This window comes from Dasypus novemcinctus, chromosome 8, assembly GCF_030445035.2.
Source record: "Dasypus novemcinctus isolate mDasNov1 chromosome 8, mDasNov1.1.hap2, whole genome shotgun sequence".
NCBI classification, from domain to species: domain Eukaryota; kingdom Metazoa; phylum Chordata; class Mammalia; order Cingulata; family Dasypodidae; genus Dasypus; species Dasypus novemcinctus.
Genome location: NC_080680.1, coordinates 14,395,492 through 14,410,841, shown reverse-complemented (window position 1 = coordinate 14,410,841; position 15,350 = coordinate 14,395,492). Strand labels below are relative to the sequence as shown.

The 15,350-nt window shown below is 65.5% G+C and overlaps 1 protein-coding gene and 1 long non-coding RNA gene across 2 annotated transcripts in view; one reads left to right on the top strand and one right to left on the bottom strand.

The window, feature by feature from the left end:
* The window catches only part of LOC131279403 (uncharacterized), a 28,254-nt gene extending 25,549 nt beyond the window's left edge, over positions 1 to 2,705 (bottom strand). Inside the window, exon 1 of the long non-coding RNA XR_009186731.2 lies at positions 2,590 to 2,705. This is a non-coding gene — a long non-coding RNA (uncharacterized lncRNA). The remainder of the gene's footprint in view (positions 1 to 2,589) is intronic.
* The window catches only part of WNK2 (WNK lysine deficient protein kinase 2), a 170,159-nt gene continuing 156,785 nt past the window's right edge, over positions 1,977 to 15,350 (top strand). Inside the window, exon 1 of the mRNA XM_071216586.1 lies at positions 1,977 to 2,724. Coding sequence (XP_071072687.1) covers positions 1,981 to 2,724 — 744 coding nt within the window. The 5' untranslated portion in view covers positions 1,977 to 1,980. The remainder of the gene's footprint in view (positions 2,725 to 15,350) is intronic.

The following is a 15,350-nucleotide window of genomic DNA, read 5'->3' as shown; positions in this document are numbered from 1 at the left end:
TGGGGGGAAAGTCCTGGTTTGTACTGTTTGCCCATTTCCACAGTGTAAGTATTTCCAGGATGGCTGACTTCAGGATTCCAACGCGGCATCCCCGAACCCAGCGCTGGGAAGCGGATCGTGCTGGCCGCTCTCAGGGTGCGTTTCAGCTGCTCCAGCATCCCCCCCCGGGGCCCGGAAGTCCCGCTGCTCTGGGTACCAGTGGGCTTCGCACGTTTCCCCCCCTTGAATCCACAGTGGTTTTGGTGTCTTACCTGCCAGCTTTTCTGTTACGTGAATTACTTGGTGTCCGGGGTGGGGGGCCAAGGTGAGAATACCCTGGGCAGCTCCCTTGTGCCAGCTGTGTGGTCACAGACAGGTGGCTTAACCTCATGGGGGCTCGGTTTCCTCATCTGGAAATGGGGCCAATGAGTATACATCCGGGGGTTAGGGGAGAGCGGGTGGGCTGTGACGTCAGTGCTTTGCACAGCTCAGAAATGAGTAGTAATGCGTCATCGACATATGCCAGGTCAAGGTCAAATGATGCCGAAGGGGGGACTTGTCTGTGGCAGTCCAGAGAGGGAAAGGGGAAGGAGCAATCAGGGATGGCTCCCTGGGGGAGGTGGCGTTTGGTAGAGGTGGGGGGCGGAAGAACGCTGTGGGTGGCGGGACTTGGGAAGCCAGCGTGTCCCCGGCTTGGTGTCTGTCTGAGGAGCTCTGGGATTCAGAGCAGGTTACTTCTGCTCTCAGGGCCTGGGGTTCCTCAACCGTAAAGTGGGCACACGGTGCGGTGAGGCCCCGAGGGGTGGGGTTTCTGAAGGCCCTTCCACCCCGGCCAGGCGCCGCCACCTCGGGTGCTCAGGCCTTCCTGAGGGCGGGCACACCCGCAGCCCTGGGCTTGCCCCTTCTCCCCCGCCAGGCCAGGGCCCAGGGCCCGGAGGCAGGGCAGGCCTGGGGGGCCCGCGGGCGTGAGCCTGCGGTCCCCTCTCAGGGGAGCCGAGGCCGTCGGGCCCACCGGCCTGCGAGCGGCTTTACGGGCTGCAGGGGCCCCGGTGTTAGAGCCGGGCACGGAGGAAGGCTGAGCAGCCCGCAGGCGCGCGGCGGACATCAGCGCCCGCCGCGACCCACCCGCCCCCGGCTGTGTGACCTTGGGCAAGTGACCTCGCCTCTCGCCCCTCGAAAAGCCTCCAAATCCAGTCAGGGACGTGGGGTAAGCCCCCCAGGCCGCAGCGCGGATTGAAAAGCCCCTGCCCGCACACCGCGCCCTCCCGGCGGGCGTCCAGGGGGCGGGGGCGCAGGCCGAGCCCCGGCCGCCCCCCGTGGCCCTCGCCCCCCGCCCGCCTGCGCCCGGGGGCACGAGCCGGCCGCCAGAGCCCGCAGCCAGGTGGGCGTGACAGGCCCCGCCCCGCCCGCGCCGGCCCCGGGGGCGGAGCGAGCGGAGGCCCCGCCCGCGCTCCCCGGGGTCGGAGCCGGTGCGGGGAGCAGAGCGCGAGCGCACCCGGAGCACGCGGAGCGCGGCGCCCGCAGCGGGGCCGGCGCCAGGGAGGAGCCCGCGGGAGCCAGAGCCGACGCCGCAGCCGCCACCCCTGCGCCCCGAGCGCCAGCCCCGCAGCCGGAGCGCGACCCGCGGACCCCGAGCGCGACCCCCGCGACCCCGCTGCCGCCTCTCCCCGCCCGGCCGCGGCCATGCACGGCGGCCGCTCGCCCTGTGAGTGCCGCGCCGCCTCCCCCCCCCGCCCGCCTTTGTGTGCGCGCCGCGCCACCGCAGCCCCCTCCCCGCGCGCCCGCCCCGCGGCCTTTGTGGAGCTGCCGCCGCCCCGGCGGTGCGGGGCCGGCCCGAGCTGGGCGCCCCCCACGGGGCCCGGGCCCCTCTCCGCGCTTCCGGGGGCCTCCCGGCGCCCCCTCCCCGGGATCCCCCCACCTCGGGGCCCCCGGGCCAGGCCCTCCCTTGCGGAGCGGCGGCGGGCGGGCGCTGGCTTCTCGCGCGCCCGCGGGCAGGTGCTCATGAGCCGGGTTTGTCCTTGCCCCGCAGAGATGGACGGCGATGGCGGCCGCCGGGACGCCCCCGGGGCTCTGACGGAGGCCGGGCGCGGCGCCGGTGCGGCCGCGGGCATGACGGAGCCGGCGGCGGCGGCGCCCCGGGCGCGGGAGGCCCGGCCGGTGCACCAGCGCTTCCTGCGGCGCAGCGTGGTGGAGTCGGACCAGGAGGAGCCGCCGGGGCTGGAGGCGGCCGAGGCGCCGGGCGCGCAGGCCCCGCAGCCGCTGCAGCGCCGGGTGCTGCTGCTGTGCAAGACGCGCCGCCTCATCGCCGAGCGCGCCCGGGGCGCCGGCCGCCCCGCGCCCCCCGCGCCCGCCGCGTCGCCGTGCGCCCCCGGCGGCCCCGCGCCCCCCGCTCCGGAAGCCGCGGCCGCGCCGAGCCCCGGCCCGGGTCCCGACCCCGGCCCGGCCCCGGCCGCCGCTTCGGCCCTCGACGGCAGCCCCAGGGAGGAGAAGGCGGCGGGGGCGGCCGAGGCGACCGAGAGGAAGGAGGAGGCGGGGGCGGCCGAGGCGAAGCCGGAGCCGGGGCGCGCGCGGCGAGAGGAGCCCGAGGAGGAGGAGGACGACGAGGATGACCTCAAGGCGGTGGCCACCTCGCTGGACGGCCGCTTCCTCAAGTTCGACATCGAGCTGGGCCGCGGCTCCTTCAAGACGGTCTACAAGGGGCTGGACACGGAGACCTGGGTGGAGGTGGCCTGGTGCGAGCTGCAGGTGAGCTGCTGGTGCAAGGGCATGTCCTTGTTTCTGCGCCCAGCCTTGCCTGGGCTAAGCCGCAGGCCTGGGGGGTGGGTGGAGTGGGTGGCCCCGGGGCAGGTGCCAGCCTCCATGGGTGGCCCGCCTGCCAGGTGCTGCCGGGCGTGTGTGGGCGGCCGCTGCGTGTGTCTGCCCGCAGGTTGGGGGCCCCCTAGACTGCTTTGGAGGCCTCGGGGTCCTGTGTGTTTCTAGGCTTTTTGCACCCAGGAGGGTGCTTGGAGGTGCGGGGAGAAGGGCCTCGTGCACATCGGGGGGCCCCCATGACCCCTCATTCCCCAGCCTGTGGAACCTGGGGGTCTGAGTTCTTGCGCCACTGCAGAATCTGGGAGGGGGTGGCCAGGCGGGCCCAGAGTGATTGGGGAGCTCTGAGCTGCCCTTGCCCTCTAGTGAGCAGCTGGCAGCTGGAGGACCTGCAGGGCTGCGTCTGCCCTGCCAGCCTGCCCAAGTCGGTGTACAGGGCCCGCTGGGCTGCAGGTCCAGGCCTTTGGCTACTCGAGGGCCCTTTCCCAAAATGGATGCGTGAGCGGTCCTAAAACCAAGCCATGCGGAACGCGGGCGAGGTGGGTTTCTTTTCCTTCTTTTTCCCTCTGGATGCCAAGGCCCTGGGCACGCATTTCCAGTGCCCTCACATTGGCTGTGTCAGCTCCAGCGCTGGAAGATTATATAAACGGTAACCCGAGCTGCGCGGGGCCGGCCTGGGGAGTCTGGGCAGCGCCTGTCACCGTGGGCTCGGGCGGCCCTCCCCGGGTGGCCGGCCCGACTGTGGAGGTGTAAACCTACCCCGCGCCCTGTAAACTTAGCCTGCCTCTCCGGCTGGGAAATGGGGTGCAGTTGCCGAGTCCTCCAGGCCCCTGCAGGGTGGCCTCTGTGTGCGTGCGCGCGCCGTGTGTGTGCACGCGGGCTCTTCGGTGGGCGTCGACCTCTCCTCCGCCCTTCTCCCAGGACAAAGAGCCCCGGAGGCCGCCTCTACCTGCAGCCCCTTTGCTCCCACTTTGGGAATGTGGGATTTTTTAATTTGTGGGGTCTGTGGCCTTCTGGCTGGGTGCTGGTGGGAGGCAGAGGGAGTGACATGCTCCCCCTCTCCCTGACCCCAAAGGGTCTGGACCCTCCCTGAAAGGTGGTCTCGCTGCCGCCGGTCAGGGCAGGGGGCTGTGGTCTGGAGGGCACCAAGTGCCCCTGCTGCATGAAAGGGCTGAGAGGAGAGTGCAGGCAAGGAGGAATTGGAAGGGGGAGAAGGTAGTTCTTGATTGTGGAGGGTGGCCGCGTCCCCCTCCCCTCCCTGTCTTGCCAGATGACCCAGCATGATGAGCTGGTGCTGCTGCCTAGTGCATCTGCAGGGCAGAGGACGGGCACGGGGTGCTGCAGCAGGCCGGATTCGAGTTAGAGCTCAGCAACTGGGCCCTGCCGATCTTGTCGAAGCAGGAGCATGTGACGCTTGGAGGTTTTGCTTCCCCGTTACTTTTAGGGAAAGGCAGGTGGTCTCATCTCTGGGTCTGCCACCTGCAGAGGGACACTGGGGGAACCTGACCCCCCCCGGGGCCTCTTTCGCTCCTTGACTCTCGATGGGCACGGTAAGGCTGGAGGTGGCTTTGAGTCCATCTGGTGGTGTTCTTGCCGAGCTGCTACTGGGTGCTCCGAGCTGTGGGGAGCAGTTCCTGTTGCTGGGTTAACGTCTGCTTCGGGCTGATGTGCAGAATTTGGGGTCTGCCCTGTTCTCGGAAGCGGCCCCCCATGCCTGGGAGCCTGTCGTGCGTCCTGCCCGTGCTAGGAGACTGCCAGAAACATCTTATTTCATCCTCGTCCTCGATCTGAGTCATTTTCCCCGTTGTATGGTTGAGGGCAGTGGGGAGGAGGAGTAACTTCCTAGGGAGATGGGTGGGGTGGGCATCGCAAGTTCATTTTACTGGCTGAAAAGAGTGAGGGAGGGTCGTGAGGTGGGGGGCTGGGGGGTCCCCAGGCAGGACCTGGGCCTGGCTGCTGCGTGGGGGGCCATGGAGTCTGCGCATGTGGGGGTCCCCAGCATGGGGCAAGGGCTGGGGTCCCGGAATGGGAAGGGGCGATGGGGGCTGAGGAGGTGACGCTCCCCAGGGTGGAGCCCGAGGGCCCCGACAGCCAGAAGCAGGGTCGCGGCGGGGAAGGGGCCACGGTTGGCCCGCGGTGGGCCCGGGGCCTGTTTGCGCTCACAGAGGGCACAGGAGGTTGCCCTTGGCAGGGTGGTTGGCTTTGTGCAGCGGGGGTGGGGGGCGGGGGCTGCTCGAGGCAACAGCGCAGAGTTGTTTTGCACACTGGCCCCCCCTGCAAGGGGTGACTGACTCCGTGGACAGCGGGCGAGCCAGCACGTGGCCTGTGGGGAGGGAGCATCGCAGGAGCCTGTGCCGTGCAGAGTCCCTCTCCCTCCCCGGCTGTGGCGGGGGGCTGCCGGCCAGGCCTGCTCCCGCTTTCGGTGGCTTTTTCTGAGGTTCCCTGCCAAAGGGAGGAAATGCCTCGTTGCTGGGGCCCGGCGGGTCCGGCTGGGAGGACGTGAGGTCCCCGCGCCTCTTAATTTCCATTGATAAGTTAGCGTTGAAAGGGCTTTGCAGAGAGAGAAACGTCAGCTCATTGCCGCCTCCCGGGGCGGCGGGATGGCTCACCTTGGTGAGGAGCTCCAGATGGTCGTTTCAAAGAATGACTCCCCTGTCTTTTCTTTTTTTTAATGTGCTTTTACTTTAGGCACCATGGCAGCGAAAATGCACCCAGGATTGCACAGCCCCGGTTCTATCACATTTTCCCATATTCCCGCTGCCAGATTTGACAGGGCCCCCCGCCGTGCTAAACGGGGTGCGGGGTCAAGCTGGGGAGACGCCGCGGTCGGCTCTGGGGCCTCCTGCCGTCCACTCACCTGGGGAGGCAGGTCACCATCCGGGCTGTGGCCTGAGCTAGAGTTTGGGGGAGCCTGAGTTTGCTTTTCGGATGCACTGGGCCCCCCGTGGGTGGCGCTCCAGCGGTGGGAACGAGAAGAGGCGGTTCCCGGCCCGCCGCCCTTGCAAGGTTGCGCTTTGGGGACTTCCTCCCTCTTCTTGGCTGGGGTCACTGGACAGCTACCTCGTGTCCAGAGCGCGCGCTCTCGGGCGTCGTTGCCCCTGAGCTGGCAGCGCCGTCCTGGCGTGGAGGAAACGCCTGGGGCCAGCACCCTGAAGCCATGTGGTCCGCGCGCCCGCCTGAGATGTACCTGCTTCTCCCAGGTGTCCTCAGGGACTTGCAAGAAAACGTGGACTTTTGCAGCCCCCCGCACTGGCCTGTCCCCCTGCCCTGGCCCGTGGCCGCCTTGCCCGCCTGCTCTCTGAAGGGAGCCGTGGCGGCCGCTGTTGCAGGGCTGGGCTCGCGGCGCCCGCGGAGGGGGACGCCGGCGGGACACTCCTGCGCTCGGCGCTGGGGTTCGGGGTCCCGTGCCCGTGTGAGGCTCCGTCCACTTCCTGGATCCTCAGGCTGGTGTAAGTCCTGGAAAGAAAAAGGTACCCGTGAGGGGTGCCGGGGGCCCAGCTCTGCCCGGAGGGTCCTGTCCGCTGTGGTTTGTGCCGACTGGACCTGAGGCTCCCTGGGAGCAGCGGGGGCAGCTGGGGGCGGCCAGAGAGGGCTCGAGCTGTGAAAATCCCCGTCTTCTCTGTTACGTAACCTGCGGTGTCCCGTTGCTGCCCGCGAGCCCACGGGGCTGACAAAGGGGCCGTGTGTTCCCCTGCGCCCCGCCCCTGGCCAGGGTTCCTCAGTGCCCTATTCACCTGCCTCACCACCCCCAAAGAAGGTGCTGTACCCAGCAAAGGGCGCAGAAGCGGGGGGTCTTACACAGGGTGGTGCAGGGAGCCCGCCAGGGCCTCTGGGCAAGTGGCAGGGACTTGTCCGGGGCCACCCAGCTCTGCCTTTGGGGTCTGCTCATCCCAGCTGCCCCAGGCAGCCTCCTGTTTAGTCACAACTACCTTGACGTCACCTTTGCACAGGTGAGTCCAGGTGCATCCACCCTGCTGAGCTGGGCCAGGTTGGAGCCTGACCGGGGGTTCTCCCCTGCCCACGCGCGTTGCACCGGCCGCCGTGGGAAGGAGGCCTGGCCGCCGGCCTTGCAGGGTGCCGATGAGCCAGAAGCAGCCGCGGCTTAGCCAAGGGAGGGGACAGACGCGCTGACCTTGCGAAGGCAGGAGGGGTGGGTGGCGTTCATTCGGGCAGGACATGTAGGACAAACTTGGCTCGAGCTTGCTGGCCGTCATTCTGTCTCTTTTTAAACCAAAAACCAATATTTTTAGAGAAGTTAAGTGTTCAGAAAAATTGTCCCCAAAGCGCAGGTCCCATGTGTTCCCGTTCCCCCAGTTTTCTCCTGTTGGTAACATCTTGCATTAGTTTGGGAAATTGGTTACAAATGATGGACTGAAACTGGTATCAATGCATTAAAAAAAAAATTTTTTTTTAAGGTGGTGCTGGTAATTGAACCCAGGACGTCGTATGTGGGAAGCAGATGCTTGCCCACCGGGCAACACCCGCTCCCCTGGTGTCAGTCCATTTTTAGTATCTGGAGCCTGCGTTGTGTGTGAGGTTTCACCCTCTGTGTGTGCACTTCTACGGGTTTGGGCAAATGAGTGACGCCATGCCCCGCCCCATACGGCCGTGACCAAGCCCCTGCTCAGAGCCCCGCTGTGTCGGGAGGGCTGCAGCTCGAGTCGGCTGAAGGCCCCTGCCTGGGTGCTCCGGGGTCAGCGCGCCGCGGGCGGCGGGGCCTTCTCCGAGGCACTGTGGAGCGTCAGGGATGACGGATGCCCGGCTGCCAGTTCAGCTCGGCGGGGTCTTGTGACTTTATTAGGCTGCCAGCACGCAGGGCGCCGGGAGTCGCGTGTGCTCCCTGCTGGAAGCGGGCCCTGCTGCGGCCGCGTGCTTGCCTTTCTGGGAATTCTCAGAGGCCCTGGCACGGGGGCAGGCACGGGCTGAGCCGCTGGGCCCCGGGGCACCGGGGGACTCAGGGGTGCCCGCGCCGGCCCTTCCTGAGCCTGGTGCAGCACACTCCAGAGGGAGGGCTGCCTCTCCCAGCCCCACGCGGCGGGCAGGTGTGCAAATGCTGCTCGTTGCATCTGCTCTCCCTGAGCTGCTGTTTTCTTCCCCCTCTGATGTGTTAAGAAGCCCTGAGAGAGGCAGCGAGATAAATGCTCCCGCCAGCACTGTCCTCTGGAACTGCCTGTGGGAGACTTGGAACGTGGCCAGTGCAAACGAGGACCTGAACTTCTAGTTTTATTTGTTAAATTGAAGTACAAAGACTCCACGTGAACCGGCTCCTCTGCTGGTTTAGACCGAGGGAGGGCGAGGGCAGCTCAGCAGCGGGGATTGCCACCCCCGAGTCCTGCGTGGACTTGGCTTGCAGGCGTCGCCTCTCTCGGGGAAGGGCCTGCTACCCCCGTTTCAGGTTATGACTGGATCTGCTCAGACCCAAGCGGCAGGACATTCCGCCAACCAGCCCGCCCCGGCTCTTGGTGAAGCCTGGGTGGTCCCGGGCTGGGCCCCACGGGGATAAAGTCCACGAAAGCCGTGGCTGGACACGTGGGGAAGTGAGAATGGGGCTCTAGTGTTGTGTCAGTGTTAAACGTCCTGCATCAAGCAGCCGCCGAGGGTGAGGGACGTGCTCTCTATCGCCCGGCGGTTTCGGCAGGTCCCGACCTAGCATTCAGGCTTAGGGGCAGTGGTTTCCCACCCGTGACGCCGTTCCCGGGTTGGCACCCGGGGGCTCACCCGGGGAGGGCTCAGAGCATCGTGGGTGGATTGTTAGAAGGTAGTGGTGGCGAAGGAAAGGACTGTTAACAGAGGGAGTGGACGCTCTGGAAGGTTCCGAACTCCAGGTGCCGTGCTGGGGACTGAGCAGAGCAGGCTCGTGCGTCCTCTCGATTAGGTCGTGTGGTAGTGTATCCGGCAGGCGGTGCCCTGGAGACACTGCCGTGGCCAGGACGGAGCAAGCCCCCTGCCCCGTGGAGGGAAGACGGAGGGGACAAGGTGCACAGGGACACCCGTGGGGGCGAGCGGAAGGGAGCGTGGCGTGGAGGGCGAGTCAGGCCGCGGAAAGGGGGCGAGGCAGGAGGAGGAGGGAACGGGCCGTGGGAAAGCCGTTCCAGGGGGAAAAGGCCAGCGCAAGGGCCCTGAGGCAGGAGCAAGCTTGGCGGCGAGGGGCAAGGGGGAGGGCCGCGGGGAGGGGAGGGGCCAGGGCAGGGACCCCGAAGGTCCTGGTGGGGAGTCTGGCCTCTCTCCAAGGGCGCCGGGCGCCGGGAGGGTCTGAGCAGAGGAGAGTCGTGGGCCGACTCGAGTTGCCACGGGGACAGCCGGGTGGAGGGGGGGTGGAGGCAGGGAGGCCAGGCAGGGGGTGATGGCCACTGTCCTGTCCGCCCAGAGGCCACAGGCTTGGGCCAGGGCGTGGGGTGGGAGCAGGGGTCGGGTCCCGGGTGTATTCTGTCAAATAAGAACCAAACCTGGACTCGGTGGGAAGAGTTGTGCTTCGCGAGGACGGCTGCGGGGAGGGGTCTTTGCAGTCGGGAGACCACGCATGCCAGGAGGTCTGCGAATGCCTCGCCTCCGAGCCAGGCAGGGAGGGTTTTTCTTTTATAGAGAGGAAAGGACCGGCCGTGGCGGAGCGGGGTGAGCGGGTAGCGTGAGCAGCTGGTGATTTTGAGCATTTTTTTTTCACAGGGGAGCAGCCTGTTTTTCTGGAAAGCCCCCTGTGAATTCAGGGGCCTGGCGGGTGACGTGTCACCAAAGTGGGGCTAACAAGCATTTTGTCCCGGCTGATGGGTGGGGGCCAGCCAACCACTTAGGAGGTGCACAGTGGGCACGGGGAGGCCATGTCCTGGGTGAGTGGGGGCAGCCGTGAGTCCCATCTTGTGTGTGTGGGGCTGCTTTGCAGTGAGCACACAGGGTGGGGGGATTCCTTAACCACCGCTGTTTTCCAGGAGCACGGGGCTCTGGGAAAAATTTACCACGGTGGGCCCTGAAGGTGGAGGCCCCCGGATTTGCTGGGTTAGACAAAGGCAGGAGTGGAGGGTGCCTGCAGGTTCTCCAGCCCGCCAGCCTCCGAGGTGCGGAAAGTGGGGGGTGGGCAGCAGACCTTGGTTTGGAACCTGCTAGACCTGAGCATCTTGTTGGGCAGGGCGGGCCCCCCAGGCTCCTCCGGCCTGTGCCGGCTTCTGCAGCAAAGCCGGAGGCCCAGGGAGTGTGCGAGGCAGTGAGGGCGGACGGGGGTCCAGAGTGGACCCCAGGACCTAGATGCGTCCCTGGGGCCCGCCCAGAAGGAAAGCCAGGCCCGGCGTCGTCTCCGCGAGGCCAGTGCTGTCCCCAGCTGTAAGCACCACAGACGGGGAGAGCAGATTTTTCAGGCTCCAAGTCCCACGAGGAGTCAGCGGCTGCCTTTTGAAAACCCCGCCCCTTCCTTTGGAGGTTATCCTTATCCTCGCTCCCACCTGGGCCGGCCAGGCTCCCAGGGCCGCTCAGCGTCCCCTGCCTGGGGAGAGGCTGCCCTAGGGCCCTGGGGCCCGGCCCGCCCCTGCCGCGCGCTTCCAGAACAGGCCGGGACACCTTTGGCCCGCCTGGCCAGGGAGTGTCCCCGGGGCCTGCGGCTGAGGCTCAGCGCCAGGCTGGAGCTGGAAGACGCCCGAGGTGATGGCGTGGGCTCCAGGCCGCTTCGTGGGGGCAGCTTGACCCTGTCCGGCCGAGGCCTGGGCCACGGGCCTCAGTCTCCCTCTGCGGTCTGCCCTGGCCGTGGTGGGCGGCTCCGTGCAACCCGCAGCGGGGAGGCGCCTGGGTCAGGAGACGTGGGGCCAGGCAGGGCCCTGGGACTGAGTGCCCTGGCTCGGCACCACTCACGGGCAGGCAGAGGCCCAGGGGGCGGCTTGGGGGAGGCGCAGTCTGTCCGGGCAGTGGGAGGGGTCCGAGGACGGCCGAGTTAGGTCTCCCCTTACCCCGCTCTCGCCCTTTACCCACAAATAAACTATTTTAAAGAAGTTGGAAGCAGAGGGAAAGTTGAGCCTGGGGAAGCGGTGGACCCCATTTCTGAGACACACCTGCCTTCCTCTGCTCTGCAGACGGACATCAGCCCGTACATGCCGGCAGGACGGACGGACAGCTGGCCACGGCTCCGGAAGTCCCTGCTGTGGGGCGGTGGTCCCGGGCGGCGTGGGCACAGGGCTTCGCGGCTGCCCGCTTTTGTCCCGGAGCGCCTGGGCTGGGAGAGGCGGCGGGCGTGCAGGCAGCGGCTGGACGTTTTAAGGGGCGGCTAGGATCGGCCTCTTTTTGGGGAGAGGAGTCTTGGGGACGCCCTTCAGAGGAAAAGCACACTCCCCCCCAGCACCGAGGCTCTGCTGCTTCCAAGAGCTTTCAAATCCAATTTTGTTCCCGGGAGGGTTGAATTCTAAGAATTTCTCCGAATGCCTGATTGCTATCTCTAATTCAAGTCGGCTTTCTTTAAATATATATTACAATTTCTTGAAAAGAATTAAGGAGGTGACGGTACAGCAGCCACATTAAAGGAATCTGCCAACACGTCCCCCCATAACCCAAGTGAATTCGACTACCTTTTTTTTTATGCATTAGGTTCAAATTCTTGTTTACATACTTATATGTTTTTTTTTTTTTTAAATATAGCTGGGCCATAGGGTTTAACTGCTTTTTAACAAACTTTGAAAAATTGTAGTAATGTGTATACGACTCAGATTTTCCCATTTGAGCCACTCTGAAATGAACAGTTCAGTGGTGTTATGTTCACAATGTTGCGCTGCCACCACCAGCCATTACCCAGGGTTTTGTGTCACCTCAAATAGAAACTCTGGTTTGTGATTCGAGGCTTGCTCCCCGTCCTTGCAGTTCTGGCTCTCGGGGAGGTTTTTCTAGAAGGGCCCATTCAGGCCTGCTTGGGGGCGGCTCCTGTCCCGGGGGCCTCGGTGCCTAGAGGTCAGCTGTCCTGAGCTGCTGTAGCCCGCCCGCCTGGCCTCTGCCTTCTGCTCCGCGGCCGGCCCTCGGGCGGGCGCTCGGCTCAGGCCTGCTGTCGGGCATTTCTGGGGCCCCGTGTTCAGGCGTCACCCAAAGTGTCCAGAAGAAGGTCTCCGTGGCGGCCTCAGATGCGAGAGAAGTCGTGGGCCTCAGGCTGTCTGGATGCCTCCGGAAAAGGCTCGGCCACTGCTGCGTCCTGCTGGGGTAGCCCAGGGCGTGGGGCCCCGGGATACGGGGGCAGTAGCCGTGGGGGCAGGAGGGGTGGGCGGGAGGGGAGTGCTTTTCCCAGGAGGACTGTCTTGCGCCCCGCGGCCCCTTGGCTGTGCACCCAGTCCCCAGAGCAGCTTTGGGAGGTCTGTGGGCCCTGCCTTCCCAGACGAGACTGGAGGCTCAGAGAGGCCATCCAGGGCACACGGCCAAGCCGTGGCCACCACCCAGCTCAGGCCACTCCCTGCGCCGCGACAGTTTCTGTGTGTGTCAGAGTGGTTGCTGCAGAACAGGGGGATGAGGGAAGCGGACTTGGCCCAGTGGTTAGGGCGTCCGTCTACCATATGGGAGGCCCACGGTTCAAGCCCCAGGCCTCCTTGACCCGTGTGGAGCTGGCCCACGCGCAGTGCTGATGCGCGCAAGGAGTGCCCTGCCACGCAGGGGTGTCCCCCGCATAGGGGAGCCCCAAGTGCAAGGAGTGCGCCCCTTAAGGAGAGCCGTCCAGTGCGAAAGAAAGTGCAGCCTGCCCAGGAATGGCCCCGCATACACGGCGAGTTGACGCAGCAAGATAATGCAACAAAACGAGACGCAGATTCCCGGTGCTGCTGACAAGAATACAAGCAGACACAGAAGAACACACAGCGAATGGACACAGAGAGCAGACAGCTAGGGGGGAGGGGAAAAGGGAGAGAAATAAATAAAAAATAAATCTAAAAATAGATAAATAGAAAGGGGGGATGTGCTGGGTGAAGCAGGCTTTGCTTTTGCAGACCTTCTCAGAGCCTTTGAAGCACCCATTTGCCTTCTGAGGCTCTTGGGAAGGGACAGCGGAGCCTTCATGCACCCCTACTTCCCTGTTTTTTCACTTTCTTATGGGACCAGAACGGTTCTGGGGTGTGATGTGGTGTGTCCACTGGGTGTGGAGAGTTGCTGGCGGGTGAAGATGCTTCTGCAGGGTTTCCTGGGAGCCCTGGCAAACCCTGATGTTGCCACTGGAGGTGCTGGGAGCTAGAAATGGGAAGTTTGCCTTCCCACGCTACTCCCCACCCATCTGGGACAGGAGCTGCCCTGGAGGGATGATTCTCCTGGGAGGTTGTCAGGACTCAGCCCCAGGCCCTCTGCATTCCTTACTCTGCCTCTGCTTGCTTGGGTGGATGAGCTGGGAAAGTTCTCAGCTGCTGGGGATTGCACGCGCAGACTTTAATTTATTCCACAGACCTGAAATCTGGAGGGAACCGGTTGAGGGCCGTGGCAGTGCCTCATTACATCAGTGAGGACAGCCATGCTTCTACTCTCCTTGGTCATGGTGGCGATTCGTTGCCAGGCTTGTCGCCTCGTGATAACACAAAGGCTGCCGTAGTTCCAAGCATTACAACCACATTTGAAGGTGCATGGATCGATGGACTCTCAGCAGCTCGAAGGCCCATTTCTCAAATGTCTATATCCATTTTTTAATTCATAACGGAGAGTATTTTCTAGTGATCCCCTTTTGTCTCTCTGGTTTCTGGTGATAAGAAGGAGGTAGAAGGCTGTGAGGAGGGTGCCGGAGTCTTTGTTGGTCATCGTATCCCTCCAAGATGGTGTTTGGCTCCCGTCGGCCCCTGCAGCCCTCCCCTGCCTGGGCCTGTGTCCCCAGCAGAAAAGTGCCCTTACCCAGCTCCTTCCTGATGCACCTGGGGCAGCCCTGGCTCCTCCCTGCCCCATACCCCTCCCTCCAGGGCACCTGACCTGTGGGTTTCTAGGCTCCCAGCCTCTCCCTTCTGTGCCTCTGCACAAGCGGGCGGCCATGTGGACACGCCTTCCTTTCCCACAGCTGCCTCTGACCCCGGCGCTTCGCCCACTCTGTTCTCTCCCTGCACTCTTCCGCCCTGCCCGTACCTGCCATGCCCCTCCCGCGGCTCAGCCCTCGCCCACTGGGAGGGCCCCCCCGCTCCAACCCGGTCTTGCCGGCCACGGCTCCAGGGGCTGGGAGAGCCACGAGCTGGTCCCTGGTGCTGCTCCCCGGTGCCTGGCCGCAGTGGGGGCTTGGGAGACAGTTGGGGGGCAAGGGAGTGAGTTGTGGGAGTGAGTACGTGTTCTGAGGGTCTCCCCCGAAATCTCTGAGATTCAACCCACCCATGGTAGCCAGGGCGGGGGGGGGCCAGACGGGGTGGGTTGGCGAGCGGCGGCAGCCCCGTTGGGCCTGCATGCGGGGTGCCAGGCCCTGCCCTCCCTGCTTGGATGTACCACCCCCCGTGCCCTGCCCCAGCACCCGTTGGAGGTGGGCATGGTCGGGGCCCTCCTCTCACAGACCAGGAGGCCGCGCCCTGGGTGGGCAGGGAACGGCTGACAGCAGGGCTGCCCTGACCCTGGGGGCTGGCCCTTGCAGCCCACCTCTCTCGGGGCGTCTCAGGGTGGGCAGCATTGCAGGACACTCACCCCAGGACTGGCTGCGCGGGGGCAGGGGCAGGGGCAGGGAGCTTGGCCGAGGAGCCTTGGCCGGGCCCCGGGGGTGGCGAGGGGCTTCCCAGCGTCGCCGGGGGTGGCACGGTCCAGCTGGTTTCAGCTTCAGCCTCTAGGGACGGGTGTGGGTGGGCTGGGCGGGCTTGGCCGGCGCCTCCCGTGCCTGCTCAGGGAAGGCATGTGCAAAGGCCCGGCGCCCGGATGAGCTTGGCCGGCCCAGGGTCCGCGGGGTAGAGGAAAAGATGTGGACCCGCTTAGAGAAGACCAAGGAGCTGTTCCTGGCACAGAAAGACACGAGGGGCCTTTACTGGGCCCCGTGTCCCCCGAGCCAGGCCCCACTTGGTGGGAGGGAGCCCCCCATTTCTTTCATGCTCTCCTGGAGACCCCGAGGCTCAGAGGGACATGGGAGGTTGTCCTTGCACCTGGGTTGTCCTTGTACCTGCTTAGAACTCCGTCTCTAGAGGCGGGGCACGAGGGTGCTGGGGGGGTGCCCGGCTGCTCAGGCCTCCAGGCAGAGAGCGGCCCAGCCTGGAGGCCTGCAGGGGAGTCCTGGCTGCCCCAGCACTTGCACCCTGCCCAGGGTGGACTCGGGTGCTCCTGAGAGCTCCCGGGATTCCTCCCGCTTAGAGACAGGGCCTGAGGCTGGGGCTTGCTGGCGCCTCCCCGCTGCAGCCTGCGCCTTGGGGGCCTGGTGGTCACAAGCAGCCGGCCTCCTGCTGCGGCCTGTCGGCTCCTGGCCTGCGCCATCCTGTACATCCCCAGGCGAGGAGTGACTCCTGGAGGGGCTTGTGGTGCACAGGGTGGCCAGCCATGCCTGGGACCCCGCCTCTCCCCGGGGCTGGGGCAACTTGCTGTCCCCTGCAGGGCATGGAGGGGTCGGGCCACGGGGACCTAGCCCCGGGCCCAGGGAGCAGGGGGCGCCCGAGGCGATGGGCTTGGGCTGAGCAGGCGCCCCAGAG